The 23024-nt window shown below is 37.1% G+C and overlaps 1 protein-coding gene across 1 annotated transcript; it reads left to right on the top strand.

The window, feature by feature from the left end:
* The first annotated feature begins 9129 nt into the window (after positions 1 to 9129).
* Positions 9130 to 10607, top strand: LOC111921459 (uncharacterized). Its single transcript, XM_042898463.2, has 3 exons — positions 9130 to 9675; positions 9756 to 9911; positions 10057 to 10607. The coding sequence occupies exons 1-3, from the start codon at positions 9511 to 9513 to the stop codon at positions 10501 to 10503; spliced, it is 768 nt and encodes a 255-aa protein (XP_042754397.2). The 5' UTR covers positions 9130 to 9510; the 3' UTR covers positions 10504 to 10607.
* Positions 10608 to 23024: the final 12417 nt, after the last annotated feature.

Genomic DNA, 23024 nt, shown 5'->3' with positions numbered 1-23024 from the left:
AAGATAGAATAAACCAAATTATATGAGAGGCTATGATGTTCTAAATAAAAAAAGTATAATTTGATGATCAAACTGACACAAGTGGTTTACAAGGAAAGACCTTGGTCCTTGCTAGGATCTCCGACACAAAACTTTGGGAGGTGATAATCATCACTTGCCTTGATAATTTTGTTGCTTAAAAATGTCGATTATAGAAATGGATGTCTGAAAAACAAGTACAAGTATCGTGGATGAGCTAATTTTCCGGGTTGTGTGTGTAAGTGAGAAACAACTTCTGGGATCCTTCAAGATTAGCATATATACGTTATTTGACTTAATATTCTGGGTCTTTTGCATGGTCAATAGGATTAGTCGTTGAGAATAAGTATTTAGTTGACTATTTTTGCACAAGTGAGAAAAATAAAGAAGCATATAACTGCTATATATGTTCGGAAAATAAATGATAATAATCAGGATCCTGAAGTATGCTTAAGGATCCTAAGGTACGAGGATCTTGAATGTAAGTCTAGGGTCCCGACCCACACAATATATATATATATATATATATATATATATATATATATATATATATATATATATATATATATATATATATATATATATAATCAGATGTTATTTATATTGTTAAGATTCATTTTCTCGATTTTTATTCAACAAATTTTCTCATAAAATTAACAAACAAATTTCGTAACCAAATTAGTAAGTGTGGCTGATGTTTAAAATTTGATGTGTAAAACTAAAGTGCTTAAGATCTTAACATCTGCTAAAGATCTTGTGCGTGCCTAAGATCAAGGGAAGAAAATAATGCTATCTAGAAAAATGTTTGTAAAAATAATATTATATTTCATTGTAAATAAGAGTGTTTGAAGGATTCAGGGTCAAAATCGTGTTAATGTAAGTTGACAAGCGAATTCGTCTAATAAATATCAAGATACTCAAAAATTTACCAAGATATCAAAGAATATCTTAGTATTTTTAGGATTGAAAATAGATTAACAATCAAATGAATAAGAGAAAATGTTGTAATCAATCAAACAATAGTAATTATAGATGAAAGTAAATGCAATAACCCAATGGTTTATCAGGAAAGCCCTTAATCCTTTTGGATCTCCGACATAAAACCATGAAAGGTTATAAAATCAACTACCTTATAACTTATATTGATCAAAACAAAATTGCATGTGCTAGGTAATCTTGATTAGAATGTAAAATGCTCAAGTGTTGAGAGAATGAGAGTAAGAGTAGAGGTCGGAGTGTGTGTGTGTGTGTGAATGGTGATCAACTAGGCATTTATACATAGTGATAATAACAACTATTTCAACACTCTAGTGATCTTCCTTGATCCATTTTTGTCATGGTTTCTTTGATAGATTCTAATGTTCATGAGGGTTTAACCACGTGCTTTTGACATTGATTGTTCATTTTAGCCAAGTTTTTGGCTCATGCATAAGATATTACAAGAAAATAATGGTTATACAAGATATTGATTAAATCCGAGATCTTGGGCTTTCTCGAGATGTTAATATGAGCTCAAGATCAAGAATAGTAAGGTAACCATAATAGTCATGAGTATTGGTTGATTGACCAAGGTGTTTTGGGCATTGCATAAACATTGCACTAATATTCATAAGTACTTGAAAATAGATATTTTAAGTTTTAGTAAAAACCACACTCAGAGATTACGTCATGGATCTAGTAACGAATAATTCTAAGATGATAATATCTTTTGTTCGTCAAACTGAGATCCATATGGGGTTTTGTTTGCATAATCAGTTGTGCATTGGTTTGCTTCAATGTTATCCGTAACTGATAGTCATAAAGGGTAATTCATACATACTTAGACAAGTAGACCAACATTATGTAATCAAAGTTTATTTGTTACTTATCATAAATGAGAAATGATATGTATGGGTCCCTCGATGATTTAGTGCTAACATGTAAAATGCTTCACTAAGCCCTAATTAAATTGATGTGTTCGAATTAGTAGTGAGATGTAATGTCAAAAATCGTTAAAGTTCAATGAATCTCAAAGGATCTAGGAATTTCAAACAAATTAAAAACATAATAATCAATTTCGGTTTTCTTGGTGGAAATTGGTAAATCGCAATTTACCTAACTTCAAATATTTTTCAGTTGGATTACGACATCCATCTTCTTAATTGTAAAATATTGGGTTGGGTCCTAGCCTTAATATTTCATCAGGGTGTTATATTAAGGACTTAAAGCAACTAACTTGAATTTCTCCCTTGTAGATGTCTAGTTCAAAAGACTATGGTCTTCCCAAATATTTTGGAATAAGCTTTCCTCTTGAAGATGATGTTCCATGGTTGGATTGTGGAAGCGGAAATCATACTTCACTTCCTCCACCTCCTCCAATAATTCTCCCTAACCCACAAGCTTAAGGACTTGGAAAGTTCAAGGTCGCTCAAGCCCTACTTGCGATGAAACACCAAAATGGAATGTTTGTGTGTACTCATGTCTTGAAGATGAAGTCACATATTGATAGACTAAGAGTATTGGGTGTCATTGTCTCAAGGAAGTTGGTTGTTCACTGTGTTCTTCAATCACTTCCCTATTCGTATAGTGATTTCATTAAGTACTACTATGTGACAGACCACGACAAAACCCTTATTGATCTTACATATTTGCGTGTTCTTGCTGAATCAAGAATGATTTGGCGCACTAGAAAAGCAAATTTGATTGGAAGATCTACTTCTCAAACAACGATCTGGCGCACTAGAAAAGCAAATTTGTCGGGTCGACCAAAATCCCATCCTGGTTAATGAGATGCCCGAGGAACTAGACCTATCGTAACCAAAACTCACACTTCAAGAACTTAGCATACAACTGTTCTCGTCTCAGAACTCCCGATAACTCCCTGAGGTGTTCCTCGTGCTGCTCTCAAATCTTGGAATATACCAAGATATCATCAATAAACACTATGACCGAGCGATCAAGCATCGGTCTGCAGTAACGATTCATCAGGTCTATGAATATTGCTGGAGTGTTAGTGAGCCCAAACGGCATCACCACGAACTCATACTGACCATAACGAGTCTGAAACAAGATCTTCTCCACGTCCTCCTCTCTGACCTGTACCTGATGATACACTGACCTAAAATCTATCTTGGAGAACCAATATGCACCCTGTAACTGATCAAAGAGATCATATATCCTCGGGAGTGGATAACGGTTCTTCACCGTTAACTTGTTCAACTCCCTGTAATCAATGCACACCCGGTGCGAACCGTCCTTCCCGAAGAAGAGGATCGGTGCTCGCTACGGAGAACTACTAGGTCGAATAAACTGCTTGCCCAGTATTTCCTACAGCTGTGATGACAACTCCTGCATCTCGGGTGGTGCCAACCAGTATGATGCTTTGGCGATAGGGGCCGCACCGGACACCAGGTCGATTTGAAACTCGGCCTGCCTCTCCGGAGGTATCCCTGGTAACTCCTCTAAAAAGACATCAGCAAACACCCTGACTACTGGAACCTCTGAAACTGGAATCTGATCCCTGGCTCGTGTATCCATCACATACGCCAGATAACCCGCACACCTATGATGAATATACTGCAGAGTCCTGGCAGCTCAACAGAACCATGCTCCTGCTCTGGTGCCCTCGCCATATACAATTAGTTCTCCCCCACTTGGGGTTTGAACTACCACCCGTTGACCCTCACCATCGATCATGGAACTGAATCGACTGAGCCAGTCCATGCCCACAATCACGCACAGCTCCCCTATGGGAATCAGAATGAAGTCTATCGGAAAGGACATTCCGAAGATCTCCAACTCGCATCCTCAGTAGACCGAAGAAGCAGAAACATCGTGTTCATTGGCAATAGAGACTCATAACAAACACTATAGCTCGCCTACTGTCATATTGAACTTCCTAATGAAAGTATGAGATACAAACGACTGACTCGCCCGTAAGTCAAATAAAACCAATACATGCAAGGAGTTTACTAAAAATGTACCTAACCATAGGTACAACAGATAAGCATAAAGCAGATATAATAAATGAAATTGAGGGTAGAAATATACCAGCAACCACATCAGGCGCTGCCCTGGCCTCCTCCACCGTAAGCTAGAAGGCACATTGCTGAGCCATTAGAGGCTCTGCCTTAACTCCCTCCCATCTGCAATCCTCAATGTAGCCGGCGCTGGAGCCTGTGTCGGCATGGCAGCTAGAAGAGGACATTGGGCCTTCATATGGACCACTTGCTCACAATGATAACCAAGTATGACTCTGGAAGCCAGAGTCTGCTGCCTGTAATCCCTGGCCAGATGGCCCTACTTGCCACATCGGTGGCACCCACTCCCTGATCGGTACGTCCCTGAATGAGCCTTTCCACACTTCCCACAAGTGTGGCCTGGCTGTACCCCAATCCTGGTATTAGTAGTCTTAGACCACTTCGGTGTCAGATGCGATTGTGTCGGGGCCTGCTGCTGCTCCCTCGACTGCAACTCGATCTCCAACTCACGCCGCCTCGTAACCCCCTGTAAATCTAGAAAAGTATCACATCGTTGGGTAGACACAAACTGTTAAATGTCAGTCTTGAGCACGCTCAGATAACGAGTCATCTGAGCCTACTCGGAAGCAATCTCTTGGCAGAACATCGCCCTCTGTTTGAACATACGGGTGATCTTCGTCACTGACTCCCCGTCCTGTCTCAAACTCAAAAACTCCTGGGCCAATCGTTCCCGCTCAACCCATGGAATGTATCGGGCGCGGAACATATCCGTGAACTGCTCCCAAGTAACACTAGCTCTCTGATCATCAGTGTACAACCCTGTGGTCAATCTCCACTAGTCCTTGGCCCCGAACCTTAGTAGGTTTAGAGCACACCTGGCCTTCTAGTCAGTGGGAAACGAGCAAGTAAAGAAACACCCCTCCACATTAGAAACCCACCATATAGCCTTGATGGGGTCCTGAGTCCCATCAAAAGTAGGGGGCTTCGTGTTATCAAAGTCCCTATACTGGAAGCCCCGACTAGCTCGTACTCCTCCTCCTGCCGTTGTTACAACTGTTGCAGCTGCAGCGGCAGCCATCTCTGCAAGGGATGTGTGTCTGTCATCAAAGTACTCCATCATAGCGGTTTGATAGACCCAAAAAACTCCAGAATCTGACTCAAGACAATCTCGACCACCACCTCGTGGATGATCTCCATGACTCGATTCTCTGCCAACACTGGCCCCTACTAGCTTATAACCTCCAACACTGTTGGGGCCTCCTGATCACCGTACCCTAATCATGATCCGGATCCAATCAGAAATCGCCTCGTAACCACCATAATAAAAATATAACAGGAAGATATCAGACAATCCACATAAATGACTAGGAACCAACTCCCGACTAAACGCTAGGGGTTGTGACTTCCTTGCTACGTGTATGTGTCCTGTGCTTTCAGTAGTACGGGCCCATACTACCTTCCACACCTACCCATATTTGTCTCAAGTATCACCACAACACCGTAAAAATATACATGCATATGGTGGTCGCTCATCCTCACTCATCCATGAGACTTCCACCAACTCCTGCAACACTAGTGTATGCTATCCATACATAACACTGGACCTTATAGAATTTCAAATATAGGACCCTAGCCTAAGGCCTAATCAATAAGAACAAAACATAAGGCCAAATCAAACATTCTCGGGCTATAAGATCTTGATTATGTACAGTCGTGATACATACACAAGAAACTACAGTATGATGTCAATCTCATATAAGGAAAACCCTAATCTCATGTAATCAGGCAATTTTATCATGCAATTTCTTGAAGATCCCTAGCCTAGTTCTAGCATGTTGTTCTGACATATCATATAATCAAATAATTTTATGGTGTTTTGGGGTCTACTTATTGGCTTAGGATGATCGTATACCCTGCATCCTACTTTACTTATTTTGATAACCATTTAAAACCATTTTGAAAATCCGTCCTCGATTTGAGACTGGATTCACACGAATGTTCCACCAATTCACTCAAACCAAGGCTCTGATACCAACTTGTAACACCCATAAAAATCCTGCCAAATTTAAACTTTTTCAAAACACTTAAAACCATTTAACATCACATAGTTAGTATTGCAAATAATAAATATCAGAGTATCCCAGTATCAAATCATAAAGACATAACAGCAGGAGGAGCGGTACGATAATGCCTTCGAATTCCTGTGGTCACCAGAAGTACCTGAAACAACAAACTTGAACAGTAAGCCCGAAAGCTTAGTGAGCTACCCCCAAGATACCTATACCTACGACAATACACATATAATAATAAACAACATACTATGGGTCCGATCAACCATCGGGTTGGAGTACCCCCAAACCCTCAACCAATCGGTTGGAATGCCAACATACTAGGGTCCAGTCATCCTTGGGATGGAATACCCCAAGCCCAAACCCAACAGGTTGGAATGCCCAGGTCAATTGTCTTTCTCACAAAGTAGATAAGCCTCAACCGCCAAACAAACATGTAAACATATAATAGATAAACACATAACAGTCTGTAGACAACGAACTGATCAAACAACTCATACCACATAACACATAATACCATCCTATCTATCAGGATACCGATCTAATAGATTGTTGGATTAGATGTCTAATGCTATAACTATTATTGGTATGTACTCGACCCGAGAGTAGCATGGTCCATTTGGGTTGCATGGCATCAGAACAATTAGATAGACAAAATGAGAAAAAGGATACTTATGATTTATATTATATTATAAGTTCTAATATATTAATATGAAATCACATTATTTAATTAGTATTGATCAATAATTAATTTAGAATTAATTTAGTGATCAAAAGGAACTAATTAAATATGGACTCTTATATATATATATATATATATATATATATATATATATATATATATATATATATATATATATATAGGATGCGCCAAGTTCATTTAGGTTGGGCTAAGCTTGCATGGATAGTCCATGGAGTTTTTAACCCATGGATCCTATGAAAATCAAAGGTCAAGGGTATTAGGGTTTACATGAATGTAACCCTAATCCTTCACACTATATAAAGAGGTCTATGGTTCATGAAATGGCAGTAGTGTGTATACACAAAGGAGGGCAAGACTGATTTTCATAAGATAAACCTAAGTAAGCTTCTTCTCAAGTTATTCCAATTGTTGGTGTTGTTGTGTGAACCGTTTGAGGTGCAACACTTGGGGCACTAAGCTCTTAAAGGTTCAAGACTTCAAGCTCCATCAAAAGGTATGTCATTATACTAGGTTCTTGTATTATATATACTTCATATTATGCTAGTTAGGATAAAACCTTGGAATATTGAATATTTGCATGTATAATAGAGAAAACATAGATCCAAGGTTTATAGGGTTGCATGTACACCATAGGAGTGTTAGAATGCTCAAAACCCATCAGTGGTATCAGAGCCTAGGCTTGTTTTCTATATGCTTGATGCAAAATGCTTGAAAAAGTAGAAATTTTTTCACTGTTCAGTGGACTTGCCGAGTGTAATGGGGGACTCGACGATTCCAAGTGTATCTTCATCCTACTAGTCGAGTAGGTTCGTGCACTCGACAAATAGGAGGCCCAGAGTGCATTTTTTTGAGTTTTTAAGTTGGAATTGGATTAGAAGCATTACACTAAAATGCTTTTTGAACTTATAAAATTGTTTTTGATGTGGTAATGGTTATTCTAATCCAATTAAAAAAAGAATTGTCAATAGATTCATGTTCTGTATTAGTTTAATGGTTAGGCTAGTTACATGAAAATTGTTTGATTTGAATTGTCTTGTTCATATGAGTTTAATCTAGATCATAGTTTTCCTTGACATGTTTGTATGCTTATTAGATTATCTAAATGGCCTTTAATGGATTCCATAACTTGCCCTCAAGTTATAGAAAACCAAAAGTTTTTCTTTAAAAGAATTATTAAAGAGTCTTAGGTTATGAACTTGAAGAGTCTTTTCCCATAAATTGTTTTATGACCTCCATAACCTGTCCTCAAGCTATAAATTTTCAAGAGTCTTGCCATTAAAAGCCACATTAAATTCATATGTTATGTATTCCAAAAATTTTTGAATTGTTCAAAACTTGTCCTCAAGTTTTGGAATTTGTAAAGTTTCACACACACTTTAATTCCAAACCCTAGAGTTTAAATGTTAAAATTCAACCCTTATACTTTATAGTATTATAAGTTATATATATATATATATATATATATATGTGTGTGTGTGTGTGTGTGTGTGTGTGTGTGTGTATAAGAGCAAGTCAGTTTTACCGTTAGTAGGTCTGAATCACGAAGCTAGTCTAGAAGGGGGGAATAAGGTTGTTTCCTTTAAAATGGAAGCTTAATGGGTGTCCACTCTCACCCACCGCTTCCTTGACTAGTGGAGGGTCGTTAGCCAAACAGGTAGGACAAGGACTATAATTCTCATTAAAAGTATAATGATAAATATAAAGTAACCAAACCTTTTATAAATTCCCAATCTTAATTACTTTAGGAAAATGTGAATTTGGTGCTAACCCATGAAATTATACTTTGTGCCTTACCAAGTTGTTGGTGGAACGTGTGTGGGTAACCAACACACTAACATGGACTAGTAAGAGTGGTAAAGGGTGACTTAATGTTTATCATAGATCGATGGAGCGCGTGTAGGTAACCGACACATCGATTAGGTGATAAAATTAAGGGTACCTAGTTAATTTGCATGATTATTCACACCTTATAGGATAAATATGTTGCGTCATGGGCTTTGTTTGTATTTACCGGATTGGGCCTGTCCATCTATGTTTTGTTAGGGTTATGCATGCATGTATGCACTAGATACGTTCTTGAGACTATTACTTTGATTATTGTTCTGTAACCCTAAAACACCTCTATAGTCGAAGTTCTTCATCGAGCTCTTCTGGGGTGTTGAAGTTTAATCATTCAGCGTTGTTTGAGCTATTCCTGTGTCTTGTTCTTAATGCTTTATTCACTATTTAGAACATATCAATCCTACTAGAATTTTAATTCTAACAATTGGTATCAGAGCAAGAGACTGTGTAACAAATACACATTCCTTCTGTTTGAAGAATACTCCATCGGAAAATCCATCACGATTCATATCAAATTCTGATACACACTACAAGAATACCAAGCTACGGCGACGACACCTATCCCGACGCCGATAGTCGTCGCTACAGGTCTACCTATGCCGACGACAAGTTGTCGCCATAGCTTTTGGAATGTTTGACCAACTTTCTTTGACCGCAATATCTGTGCAGACGACAAGTCGTCGCCATAGGTCCGGCGGGAACGACGAAAATATTGGCGGTAATATGAAAATATATACCGACGACGTGTCGTCGGTATAGGTAGCAAAAAAATGACTTTTTATTTATTTTTATTCCAAGTGCCAGAAAAAGGAAAACGACGTAGTTTTTGGACATCCTATGCCGACGACAAGTCGTCGGGACAGGTTTTTTAATTTACATTTATATTTATATTCCAGGATTAAGTAATACGTCGTCGTTTATGTCAACCCTATGCCGACGACATGTCGTCGGCATAGGGGTATACCCTAAAACAGATACGCAACTTTCTTTCATTTGCACACAGCGATTGTTTTCTGCACTTTCTCCTCCCAAGCGACGAAATCGAGTTCCCAGCTTCAATTTCCAGCGATTTGTCGAATCCAAGGTCATTTCTACCCTTAATTTGTTTGTTTTTGTTGTTTGATATTGATTTTTACCCCTAATTTGGGGTTTTTTTGTGTGTAGCAACCGGTGGTGAAGCTCCACCTATCTATTGACTGCCTCACCTTCCACCACCTAGTGTTGTCGTCGGAAATCACCACCAGCCACCACCTTACTTCTTTGACTAGCAAAAAAAGCAGAACATCGGGTTGGTGTACAAGTCGAGCAGAAGAAGACTGGGTAAGTGATAAACGAAATGAATATGTTGTTTAAATATATTATTATTAATTATAGTTTCCTGTTTAAGGAATATTATTATTTTTTGAATGTTTAAGTTTAGTTGTTTGTTTTAATTAACGTATGTCAATTGTTTTCTTTATTTTAGGAGAAAATTCAAAATGAATATGAGAAAATGCAAAACGAGGTTGGAGAAGGAGGAGAAGTAAACGAGGAAGAATGTTTAGAACATGCCCTTGGGACGAGATGTGGACATGCTCGCGGGGTGGGTAGGAGACCAACCGCCAACTTTGGTTTAATTCCAAATGAACGGCCTTCCACTTCCAAATCGTCTCAATCTCAACCCCAATCTCAATCCCAATTCGATGCACAACAAATGCAAGAATATTTGCAACAATATAATGCATCATTGGCGGCTTGTATTCCGAACTTCCAACCACCACCATTTCCTAACTTTCTATGCAACTATAACACACAAGCAAGTAGCTCTCAACAATTTGCCGAAAGGATGGAAGAAGAAGGAGAAGGAGAAAAAGAAGGAGAAGAAGAAGGAGAAGAAGAAGAAGGAGAAGACGATTATGATAATGATGATTGATGTTTTTTTAGTATCATGAACAATGTTAGTTAACTACTTATTGTAATATTAAACTTGAATTTGATGTTTTGAATTTGAACAATGGTACCTAGTTAATGTATTTCAATTGATATATGCTGCAATGTTTTTTGGATTTGTTAAAAATGCAGGAACGGTAATGTACAAAACCTATAAAGCTAAAAAAACAAACAGTAGCTATCCCGACGACTAGTCGTCGCTATAGGTCCATAACCATTAACCGATAAAACCCTTTAACGACAACACGTCGTCGTAATAGCCTCAACTTGTCCCGACGACTTGTCGTCGCCATAGCTATCCCGACGATAGGTCGTCGCCATAGGATTTTAATAAAACATTATTTTTTTTCGTCGAAAATGTCGTTGACAAAATCTGTGCCGACGACATGTCGTCGCCATAGAGTTGGCTATACCGACGACATCTATGCCGACGACTTAACAGACCTATGCCGACACACCTGTGCCGATGACTTTTTGCCGACGACTTGTCGTCGCCATACCCTATCCCGACGACTTGTCGTCGGCATAGGGTCTAAAATCGTCGTCTGCACAGGGTCCGAATGTTGTAGTGACATGCGGATTTAGTGTAAATACGTTGATTTAGTGAGGATTTTGTGTTGGAAAGTACCACCAGGAATGAGTTTTTTTATAGTAGTGTTTGACACACATTAATCATGACCATTGCAAACCATGTTCATATATTCACACTACAAGAAATGTTGGCATTAGCGGCGACATGTAATTGATGTGTTATATATCATCGCTATTGCCCTGCGTCGCAACTAAAGGCGTCGCTGCTAATGTTAACTAACAGCGATCCGCGTCAAATGCGCCTCATCCGTCCGATTTGTTTTTAATCGAAGGGTTGTAGAGAAAAGCGAAAACGCACTGACTTTTCCCTCCAAGGTGTCGCCGCTATTGCCCGTCGCCGCTAATGCCCATTACAGATAACCCCTTTCAGCTTCCTTTTCTGTGACATTCTTGCTGTTCTCTCTTGTTTCCTTGTTTCTCGTTTATGTTTTTCCTTATCACTTTGACCACTTGGACGAGAAGACTAGGAGGAGGACGAAGGAAGAAACTGGTGCTAGCCCCTCCTGCCACCACAAGACCGCCACACCTTCCCCTAAAACCTCCAAACCGGCGACCCTTCAGCTCAATACCGAAATTGCACACATTGAAGGTCGAAGTCCTCCTATTTTCTATTATTTTTCTGTTTTGGTGCTAATTTTGATGAAAAATTGTTAGTATTTTTCAATTTTGTTGAATGACTGTCTTTGTATTTTGAGATATGAAGTGTTTGTGTATTTTGTTGGATTGTATATGTTTTTTCAGATTTGTGGGAAGTGGTTATGATTAATATTAAAAACTCAATAAAAAATAATAATTTAATTGCAAAATGAAATTCAATTAGTTTGAAAATCAAGTTGATATTAATATTAAAATAAAATAAAATTAGTTTATAAAATTAAACTAATAACAAAACACAAAATATTAAATTAATTAGAAAATCAAATTAAGTTATCTTTAGAATCAAAGTAATATTATTATAAAATCAAATTAAATTAATTATAAATTCAAATTAATATTAATATTAACATCAAATAAAATTAATTATAAAATCAAATTAAATTAGTGTTATTTAAAAAATAATAACAAAAACGAAAATATTAAATTAATTATAAAATAAAATTAAGTTAATTTTAAAATCAAAGTGCTTAATTTTGTTAGTAACTTAATATTGTTTATTACAACTTTAGCTTAATTAGATTATTAATAAAAATGTACTACTAGTAATTTTAATTTAATAACACAATAAAATTAAAATAATTTTATAAAAATCAATAAAAGAAATAATTAATTAAATGTAAAAAAAACTCAATTAGTTTTAAAATCTAGTTAAAAATAATATTAAAATAAAATAAAATTAGTTTAAAAAATTAAACTAATAACAAAAAAGAAAATATTAATTTAATTAGAAAATCAAATTAAGTTACCTATGGAATCAAATTAAATTTAATATAAAATTAAATTAAATTAATTATAAAATCAAATTAATAATAATATTAAAATAAAATAAAATTATTTAAAAAATAAACTTAAACTAATGTTATAAAAAACTAATAACAAAAAAGAAAATATTAAATTAATTATAAAATAAAATTAAGTTAATTTTAAAATCAAAGTGTTTAATTACAACTTTAGCTTAACTATATTATTAATAGCAACGTACTTCTATTAATATTGATTTAATAATAGAATAAAATTAAATTAATTTTAAATTAATCACTAAAAAATAATAAATTAATTGTAAAATCAAATTCAATTAATATTAAAATCAAGTTAATATTAATATTAAAATAAAATAAAATTATTATAAAAAAATTAAACTAATAAAAAAAGGAAATATTAAATTAATTAGAAAATCAAATTAAGTTACCTTTAGAATCAAATTAAATTAATTATAAAATCAAATTAATATTCATATTAAAATAAAATAAAATTAATTATAGCATCAAATTAAATTAATGTTAAAAAAAACTAAAAACAAAAAAGAAAATATTAAAGTAGTTATAAAATAAAATTAAGTTAATTAAATTAATTATAAAACTAAATTATTAGCAAGATACTTTTAGTGACTTAATGATGGTCATTACAACTTTAGCTTAATTAGGTTATTAATAGCAAAATACTTTTAGTGACTTAATATTGTCACTTTCTCTTTGCTCCTCGGGTGTGTGTGTGTGTGTGTGTGTCTATATATATATATATATATATATATATATATATATATATATATATATATATATATATATATATATATATATGCTTTTTGATTATTCTACCCATTTCTGATTATTTGTTCATGTGTTCCCCTGTTGGGATACTTTTTGAATCATCGACTTTATGAATACGCTACTTGATTTTTGTTTCCCGTAGAGTAAACCTTAAACACTAAATTATGTTTTAATTGCATCATGTCTATTAATAAAAGCTGGGCTACTAATCCACATCATCAATCTCCCGAGTTCCAGTTAAGACTCAACTCTTTTGTCAAGATATCCATGTTACACCTAGATTGTAAAGCTAAAACCAGATGTTCGTGTGAGAAATATGATAATCGTTACTTCATGGATTTGAAAGCAATGAGACGTCATGTTCGTATATATAGTTTTAGTCAGTCATAAATAACGTGGATATATCATGGTAAGCCTTTAATCCCTACAGTTGTAGATGTCGTGTCGCCAAGTAACAAGATGATTGATGTTATTGACAATGTTATGTGGGATTTAAGAGAAAATAATACAAACCTCGATGAAGGAACCTCGAATACAAGGGGTATTACCTAGAGTTATTTCCAACAGCGGACTTCGAGGACGAGGTTTGATTCAAGTGGGGGGGGGGGGGGGGGGGGGGAATTGTAGCGCCCGAGTCGCCAGTTATGTAATTAATCTATTATTCTGTTTAATTCAATTTAAAGGTGGTGAATGGTTCGTGAGTACGTTGGGCGTACATTAGGTGCGCACAATGTACTCCTTTCATGCGTGGCATCGAAGTGATCCCGACATACGCTAGGCGTACCCATGTGTACGCTGGGCGTACTTAAGCCAGGGGTAAAACCTAATTTTTAGGGTTTTTCACCCTATTTAAGATCATTAAGTACTTCAAGTGCATCACATTTTCAGCCTTCATTTCCTTTTAGTTCTAATCTCAAAACCCTAGCCATCTTGAGTGCATTTTTGAGCTTACATAGAGTGTTTGGGTGTTCTTTTGTGGTCTTGAAGAAGAAGGAAGCTTGAGGAGAAGAAAAAAAGAAGAAGAAGGAGCTTGTATATCTAGAGTTTGTGCATCATTTCTAGCCTATTAAAGGTATAAATTCTGAAGCAATTGTTCATTCTAATCTTAGATCTAGGTTTAAGGAATATTTTAGAATCTTTTGGTCCCATAACTTGATCTTTTGGAGTTAGGGCTACTCCATGTCGTTTGAGTTGTCCTTTTGGACTCTTGGGAGCGCATGAAGTCATAAAAATCGAATCTTGAAGATTAAGAATCAACCATGCATGTGTTGGTGACCTACTAAGGGAGTTAGAGGGCTTAATTCATGGTTTGAGTCCCAACAAGGCATGCAAGAGCATACAGTTTGCAACTTTATGGCTTAAGACACTATTATGAGCTTGGATCTAAGTTTTCGACGTTAGAGCTTAATAGATTAAGACATGGGTGCAAGTTTGGGATGACTAACCAGTACGTCGGGTGTACTCTAAAGTACGATGTGCGTACTGGGCCAGTGCCCTGATTCTGGATCATCAGCGTACTCTTGGGCGTACGAGCCATGTACGTCGCGCGTACACAGTCTGTGGACTTAGGGAAATTTTCAGCTCGAGTATTCTTGATCTTTTGACTTGTTTAGGATTATGCCTTTGGCCCACCTGTTGTAGCAAGACATTTTTGGGCTTTAGGCCATGTTGGGTGCTCTTGGTCCATATTCGGCCTTAATGGCCTTATACTTGCACTTGGATGCCTTTTTGGACTTGTATGAATTTATGCCTTGGTAAGAAGGAGGCCCAATAAGGAAAGAGTGAAGAACCCCTTTTTTCCTTAAGTCGAGAATTAGGATTGGACTTTCGGGTCAAAATATTGATATGAATTCTAATTAGGGTTTTATACTTGTGCCTTAGGGAAGGGATTTTGCGAGTCATCCATTAAGTGCAATTTGATACGTTCAGTCTGAGGTGAGTTTCCTTCATTGTATTTGTGGGTTGAAGGCACCAATGTCGGCCCACTAGTTTATGTTGTAGTATGATGGGTGACTTCATGAAAACTATCGGTTATGCCTGTGTATGCTTGATGACTCTGTAATTCTTTGTGTTTCACCCTGTGTTTCACGTCTCCAACTTGAAGAAGTGCTTATCCGACGAGACTCTCATCATTCCATTAGAGGAAATCGAAATCAATGAGAACCTTGTGTTCCTTGAAGAGCCAGTTGAAATCATGGACCGAGAGGTAAAGCGTACCAAGCAGAGTCACATTCCGATCGTGAAAGTTCGATGGAATGCAAGGCGCGGACCAGAATTCACATGGGAACGCGAAGATCAAATGAAGCAGAAGCACCCTCATCTATTCTCACATTCTAAATCTAGCTTTCAAAAGAATTTCGGGACGAAATTCCCTCTAGCGGGGGGATGATGTCACAACTAGAAATTTTTGTGCCTTGTAATCACAACACTTATAACAACTATGAATCAATAACATGAAAGCATGCATGATGCTTATTCTATAACAACAAAACTTCACCAAATACTTCATTCTAGCCCTACAAATGGTCAACAAAGAATTAGAAACCCTTGAAATTCCAATTTGAGTTCATTGTGGACTAGGATTCTTTAATGGGCCCTAATTGGACCCATATACACGAAGCTTAACATTTTTGGGCCTTATGAACCCAAAATAAACTAGATTAACTTTAATGGGCCTTATTAGACCAAAACAAATTTATATTAGCCCTAATAGGTCATAAAGATCATTCTTTGATTTTTATTGGGCCAAAAATCACCTTACTAGATTGACTTCACCAAATACTTCATTCTAGCCCTACAAGGCCCAAATTTTCTTTTCTTTCCTCTCCATTCTCGGCCCAAGCCCAACCCAAGAAGAGGAGTTGACTTTTGATGCCACCTTACAATTGTTCATGGGATAACCATGCATTTTTCTCATGCCTCCATGCAACAATCCCATCATTCACTCTCTCTTCTCTCCTTTCTTTCTTGCTCTCGGCCGAACCCAAACACACACACACACACACACACTTCACTCAAAATTATTGTAACAGCCCGGAATTCCAGGTATTGGTATATTTATGACTTTGGGTATTTTAAGAGGGGACTCGGCGAGTTGGAGCTCAGACTCGCCGAGTAGGATCGCGGATCTGGTCGCGGGTTCGCGACTGGACTCGGCGAGTCCGCGCTGTTTAGCGAAACCCTAACTTCCCAGGTTTGGGACATATATAAGGGGCCTTATGGCTCATTGTTCACCCTAGTCCTTTGAGTGAAACCCTAATTCGATTGTGAGCATCTGGAGCAAGGTAGAAGACCATTATTGATCTTGGAAGTATTACTTTGCAAGGAGGAGGAGGCTTGGTTAAGGGAACAACAGGAGAAGCCATATTCTGAGGGTTGGGGACACAGAGCAACGTTATTCAAGTAATATTTTCGAGTTGTTCCCTTCTATGTTGATGTGTATATGGATTTAGGGTTTATGGAACCCTTTTGTGGCTAGATTGAGTGTTTCCTTAGTCCCCCAAGCGATTGTAACCCTATATTGGGACCCTTGGAAGTCCAGAGTGTCCCATGCCTGAGTTTTTCGGGAATCAATGGAGGTTTTGGATTGGAATCCTTATGCCTTAGGTCAAAACATCAATTATGAGTCATGGGGTGTATTATGAGCACCGAAATAAGGACTTTACGTGATGAACCAGTCTAGGAAGGCCAGACCTATGAATTGCCGGAGCAGATCTGACCTTAGAAAGCAGTTTGAGCGGTTGCATGGCATGGACTCGCCGAGTCTGATGAACCGACTCGGCGAGTAGCTTGAAGATTGCCTTAGAATGGTCCTGTCCGGGTTATGGGTTGGATCGGTGAGTCAGGGCGAGTTAGAGAGGGTTAACAGGTGGTCTGAGTCGAACTGGGACTCGCCGAGTTGTTCTTCAGACTCGGCGAGTTGAGTCGGGGTGGCCCCGCGATTCTTCCAGGAGGAACTCGTCGAGTCAGGGGGGATACTCGACGTGTAGAAAAGGGAATCTTAGAGAATTGGTGAGAACGTCTAGACTCGCCGAGTCGCCCTAGCGCTCGCCGAGTCCGGTCAAAGTTGACCGTTGACCGTTGACCGTTGACTAGAGTGGACCTGACTTCTTAGGGATAGTCAACATTAGAGATATAAAGTGTTAACTAGGGACATATAATGTTATAGGAGGATTAGAGCTCGGAGAATTGGGCACGAGGGATTCCCAGGGTTGTGAGATATCGAGACACACGAGGTGAGTCTTCTCACTATACTTTACCTTGAGTAGGTAACCAGAGTTATATGATAGAGTATTTGTATGCTATGTATGTTATGTGTTGCACTGAATTCTTCTATGTGATTTATGCTATGCTTGTTTACAGAGTTAGAACCTGAGGGTTCACAGAGTATGGGTGCACGGACCCACAGAGTTGTAGCCTCGAGTGGCTAATATGTTTGATGTGGTATTTTGGGGAACTCACTAAGCTTCGTGCTTACAGTGTTTTGTGTTATGTTGTTTTCAGGTTTCTTTCAGTATCACGGGACGGCACCGGCTTGATTGTACACACCAGAGAAAGAGTCATATTTTGGAGGATCCTGGTTTTCTATGCAAGTGAAAATGAAGCTATATTTTGTAATTCAATTATGAATGAGATTTCAAACAAGTGTTCTAAGATTAAAATGATTATTTTAAATGAAAATTTTGTCTTGAAATTTACGGTGTTACAATTCTCTCAAGAAAACACTCTCCACTCCTCTCCATATTTTCGAGATCTAAGAGACTTTCAAGGAGATTTTTCCACAAACACATCATCTAAGGTAAGTTGATGTTAAATCCATTATCTAGATACTTCATTTCATCCAAAAATCTCTTCTAAATCCACTCAATCTTATGATCTTGCACCTTAGAAGTCACAAAACTTGAGATCTACCAAGAAGACTTGATAGGATCGAAAATTAGCATCAAACTTCTTGTAGTCTTCTTCAAAACCAAAACTACAACTCAAGGTGAGTTTCATACCCCTCTATTTTCGGTTTTCATATGTTTTATGGGGGAGAATACAAGAAAATGTGTAGATCTATGTGTATGCGTATGCTATGTGTGATTTTATGCACGTATGTGTGTGATGTTATGTGTTTTTCAGATAAATATGTAACCAAAAGAGTGATAATTCGAGATCTATGACATGAGAAAGGAAACAAACATAATCTAAGTTATTTTACACTAATCAAGTCAAGAAAAATAGATTATAAGGTTATAAGGAACAAACTTCAACATATAACTCAATTTAGGGCTTAAAATCTTAAAAATACAAAACTTGGGGTAAAAATTGCCAAGTCACGGTTTCTTGAAGGTCAAATGAGTCAAAACAGTTTTTATAATCCCTTTTCTGAATATTAAAATTTTCAAAGGACTTAAACTGCAAAAATTTGAGTTATTGGGCTAAATATGGGCTTTTCGGCCCAACAAGCCCAAAATTGCGAAAATTGAAGTTTTTAAGGGGCTGAAATGTAATATTATGTAAAACAGGGAACATGAAGTGAAATAAAACTATTTCTAAGGTCAAAAATGCTTTCACACTCCAAAAAGGATCAAAATGTAAACTTTTTGTATTTTGTGCCAAAACTATAAAAGTTGCAAAATTTGGGGTTCTAACCGAGAAATACCATTCTGGAAGGGCTAAAACTGTTTACTAAATATAATTTGGGTTAAAAATGTCTTTTCAACAAGTTTATGATACAAAAGTGTCAAGAAAATGTTTTTAAGGACTAAAAATGAAATTCTTTTATATAAAGGACTAAAAGTGTTAGTTTTATAAAAGAAAGGTAGTGAAATGGGTCAAAGTCATACTCTTAAAACAAACTAATTCATTCATTAAGACAAATACAAGATATCCGGCTAGCAACAAAACGAAAAACAAATACACCTTCAATACCAAATATCGTTATAAACGAATTGATTCGGTCTCGAATCAATACAAAACAACAAACGTTAAATCAAAACACTTCAATATATACGTGATGAATACAATGAGTAAATCTACAAACATTGGGCTTATGAGTTTCAAATTATGCTTGTTGGGCCTTGCAAGCCCACCAACATGATCTTTGGGCCCAAAGGGATAACGCTTATATGTTATTGGGCCTTCAATGACATAATATTTTATAAAAGCACTTTCAATAGTTTTATGTGCTAGTGGGCCAAAGTGTCCCATTAGAAAAGCTAGTAAGGTCACAGTAATCAAGTGCGAGTTGGACCATTGTGTCTTTCGCATCCACGACAGCCTAAGGTTCTTATGATAGTAGTGGGACATAATACACTACTAGAAAAATAGCCTTTTACGACGCGCGAACCATGACACGTAGTGAGTTATGATACGCAAAGGTGGGTGTGTAAAAAATAATTTCATCTCTTCCAAAATTTAAAGGATTTCAGACGCGCATTTTTGCGTGCCCTAAAATTAGTGTCCAAAAAAAAAAACACGGAGGGCACCTGCGTGTCGTCTACGACCGTCGCTTTATAAATTTTAATAGAACGCGCGCGTTCCATCTGGGGAAAATGAAATCCCAAAAACTTAAAATCCCCGCCTTCCTTTTTTTTTCTCCCTCCACTTTAATTTCCCTAGTAGCTAGGGCTTTTTTTTCAAGAACTTGCCCCGATTGCCCTCCTGTACTGCTCGTTCTCTCTTCAACTTCCCTTTCTCTCCTTCTCACTTCGACAAACCCTTTCTCTTCTTCTCAGTTCTCGGTGTCGACAGCTTCTCCCACCTCCGACGTCTCTCTTGGTGTTGGCGCCTCCCACCTCTGACCTCCGTCTAGCCCCGCCCCACCGTCCAACGCTTTCCAGCGTCACCCAGCCGATGGAGCCCCTCATCTTCGGCAATCTCACCTCGCCTGCCCTTGCCAGCAACATTAGGTCCAGTGACCTTAGGGTCACTACTTCTATTGCTCAAATTTACAAGCCCTATGTCTTCTTAAGGTATGTTTTTCTTGATTCTAACTTCTTAATGTTTTCGTTCTTCTATAAGATTCTCATGGCTCCTTTACTTTCCATCTTCGTGCTGTTAGTGTTTGTACTCCACGTTGCCTCTGAATCCACGAGAGAAGTAGTAGAACAAATCGATGGAGAAGAATTCACTGAGCAGTTGCTTTTCAGGCCACTTCCTGATCAGAAAGCTCTTTCTGATTTTCACTTCGAGAGTAGGGTTGCTCCGACAAATTCTTGTGGACATCACCACCGGCTTTTTCCCAAAGCTATCTATTAGTTGGTATGATTACAATAGTCCGTTAGTTACTTTACTTGATCAGATTCATTTTTCTATCTAGGCATTATTTGAATCCTTAGGTTTAATAGTACCAAAGGCTTTCTAATTGTTGCTCTGGTCCATCCTAATTGAGTATAAGGTTTAATGATTCATTGATTAGGATGATTTGTGAAGTTACATTATATTATTGTATTACTTTTTTATATAGATTTCAACCAATCATATTTGTGGTCTAAATTAGTATTTGTTGTCTCATGATTCAAACAATCAATGTGCCACTCTGAAGCCTGAATGATGAGAGCACTAGTGGGTGCACCATTTCTAACAGCTTTTAAGGTTCTGAAAGCAACCATGGCTGAATTTCCAGCTCTTGATGGTCAAAGCGTTTCTTATGCTGTACTCTAATTCCCTAATGGCACAGTTAACACACCACACACCCATCCACAAGCTTTGGAGCCATTGTTTGTTCTCATGGGTTCTTTAGAAGTTGGGTTTGTCGACACTACTAAGAATCCAGCTTTAGCACTCTCTGCATCTGGTACTGCAAGCGTAGGGACTGTATCTGTTCCAAATTCAGTTTTCAATTCAACCATCAATGATCAGATATTGGCCATGTCATTCAAGACCGACGTTGCTACCATTCAAAAGATAAAATCCGGGTTTTCAGGCTAATTAAGTGATAAGTACTCGCTTAACAATACCGCATGTTGTCCTTTGCAGGTAACATTTTTTTTAAATAAATAAAAAATAAGGAGCTTGGTGGGGGTTGATGTTTGTATTGTATGCTGTTGCAGCGAAATGGATGCTCATTTTTCAGCTTGTGGGAGATATCTAGCGGTTTGTGTTGCATGTGTGCTTCCTCAGTTTGAGAGCGCTTCAATTACTGATTATATATATATATATATATATATATATATATATATATATATATATATATATATATATATTCTAATGATGATGATGATGATGATGATGATGATGATGTTTATCAGGTGCACTATTATGTGGATGAGGGTGCCAACCTATGAGCTGCCAACTGCTACAAGGCAGACCACTTAAAGAAACCAGAGAATTGGGCGTTGGGTAAATCTTTTAACAATTTCAGTCTTTTTTTTAATATATTATACTAAATTACTAATATTAATTATCATCATCATGGACAGTTGAAAAGCCCAAGTACATCTATATTGCTGGCTTTTTCCTTACAGTGTCTCCTGAAGCAATCCAGCTTGTAGTTGAGCATGCAACTGCAACCAACAAGGTAATAATGAATGAGTAATACACCGATTCGTATGAACTGAAATTTTCTTATCTTTCTGACATTATTACCCCCTGTGTAGGTTTTCACAATAAACCTGTCAACACCATTCATCTGTGAATTCTCGAAGGATGCTCAAGAGAAAGCATTACCTTATGTGGATTATGTTTTTGGAAACGAAACTGAAACAAGAACATTCTCAAAGGTTATTGGGTGGGAGGTAAGAAAAAAATGATTGGTTAAAAGATGATATGAGTATGACATTGACAAACTTTTTTATATAAAAATTGGTTATTATGTTTTACAGACTGATAATGTGGAGGAGATTGCAATTGGTTAAAGAAAAGTCGATTGAGGAATGTGTGAGAGCTGGATGTTATGCCTTAAATGTGATCATTCAAAGATCAGGCTGCACCTACCCTGAGAAGCCTGACTTTAGCTAGATTTCTTCATGAATGTGGTGGAGGTGGACCCAAATTTTCTTTTAGGGTTGTTCTATTATCTCTCATTATTATTATTTACCTTGCATTATTATTATTATTAAACCTCTTAAACCAAATCTTGCATTAGAGTGAGAGTATACACGACTACTTGTTTGATTTGTTTTGGAGGCCTGAACTTATGTGGTGTTTGTTGGTCTCAAAGTATACATTTTATAGTGATTAATAAGTTTTGTTGTAACTTTGTTGGTCTCAAAGTACGTTTTGTGCTTGAATGTTGATATATTGTGACTTTTGTAGAATGTTACTTTTGAATAGAATCTCCAGCTACATGGGGGAGGTTGAAAAGAATATTGATTATTGAGCTAAACAAAAAAGATACTCGCCATTCCAATATAAGGAAATCTCGGGTAAATTCCTATCCCTAAAACAAACTTTGGCCTTATTTATGAAAACCGTTGAGTTCGATTGAAAATGACAAAAAAAAGTTAATTGTTTACATATCTGTGGGTGTGGATGAGTAATTTTATTTAATAAGTAATTTTTAGAGAATTCTTTATATTTTGGATTGTTAATGCAGCACCTTTAAAAGCTCCAAAATGGTACCAATGCAAAGCTGGAGTGTCTTTTGGTTTTGGTGGGAAACTAGCTCGTTTCTTTTCACACAACTGGATCTTCATCTGGAGCTTCAGAGGTAATTCTAATGGTTTTCCACTGCATTCTCTTTTGCAAATTGTGGGAAATAGCAACATACTTTTCCTCTTTA

This window comes from Lactuca sativa, chromosome 1 (assembly GCF_002870075.4).
Source record: "Lactuca sativa cultivar Salinas chromosome 1, Lsat_Salinas_v11, whole genome shotgun sequence".
Taxonomy (NCBI): Eukaryota; Viridiplantae; Streptophyta; class Magnoliopsida; order Asterales; family Asteraceae; genus Lactuca; species Lactuca sativa.
Note: the sequence above shows the minus strand (reverse complement) of the source record. Positions and strands in the feature narration are given on the sequence as shown.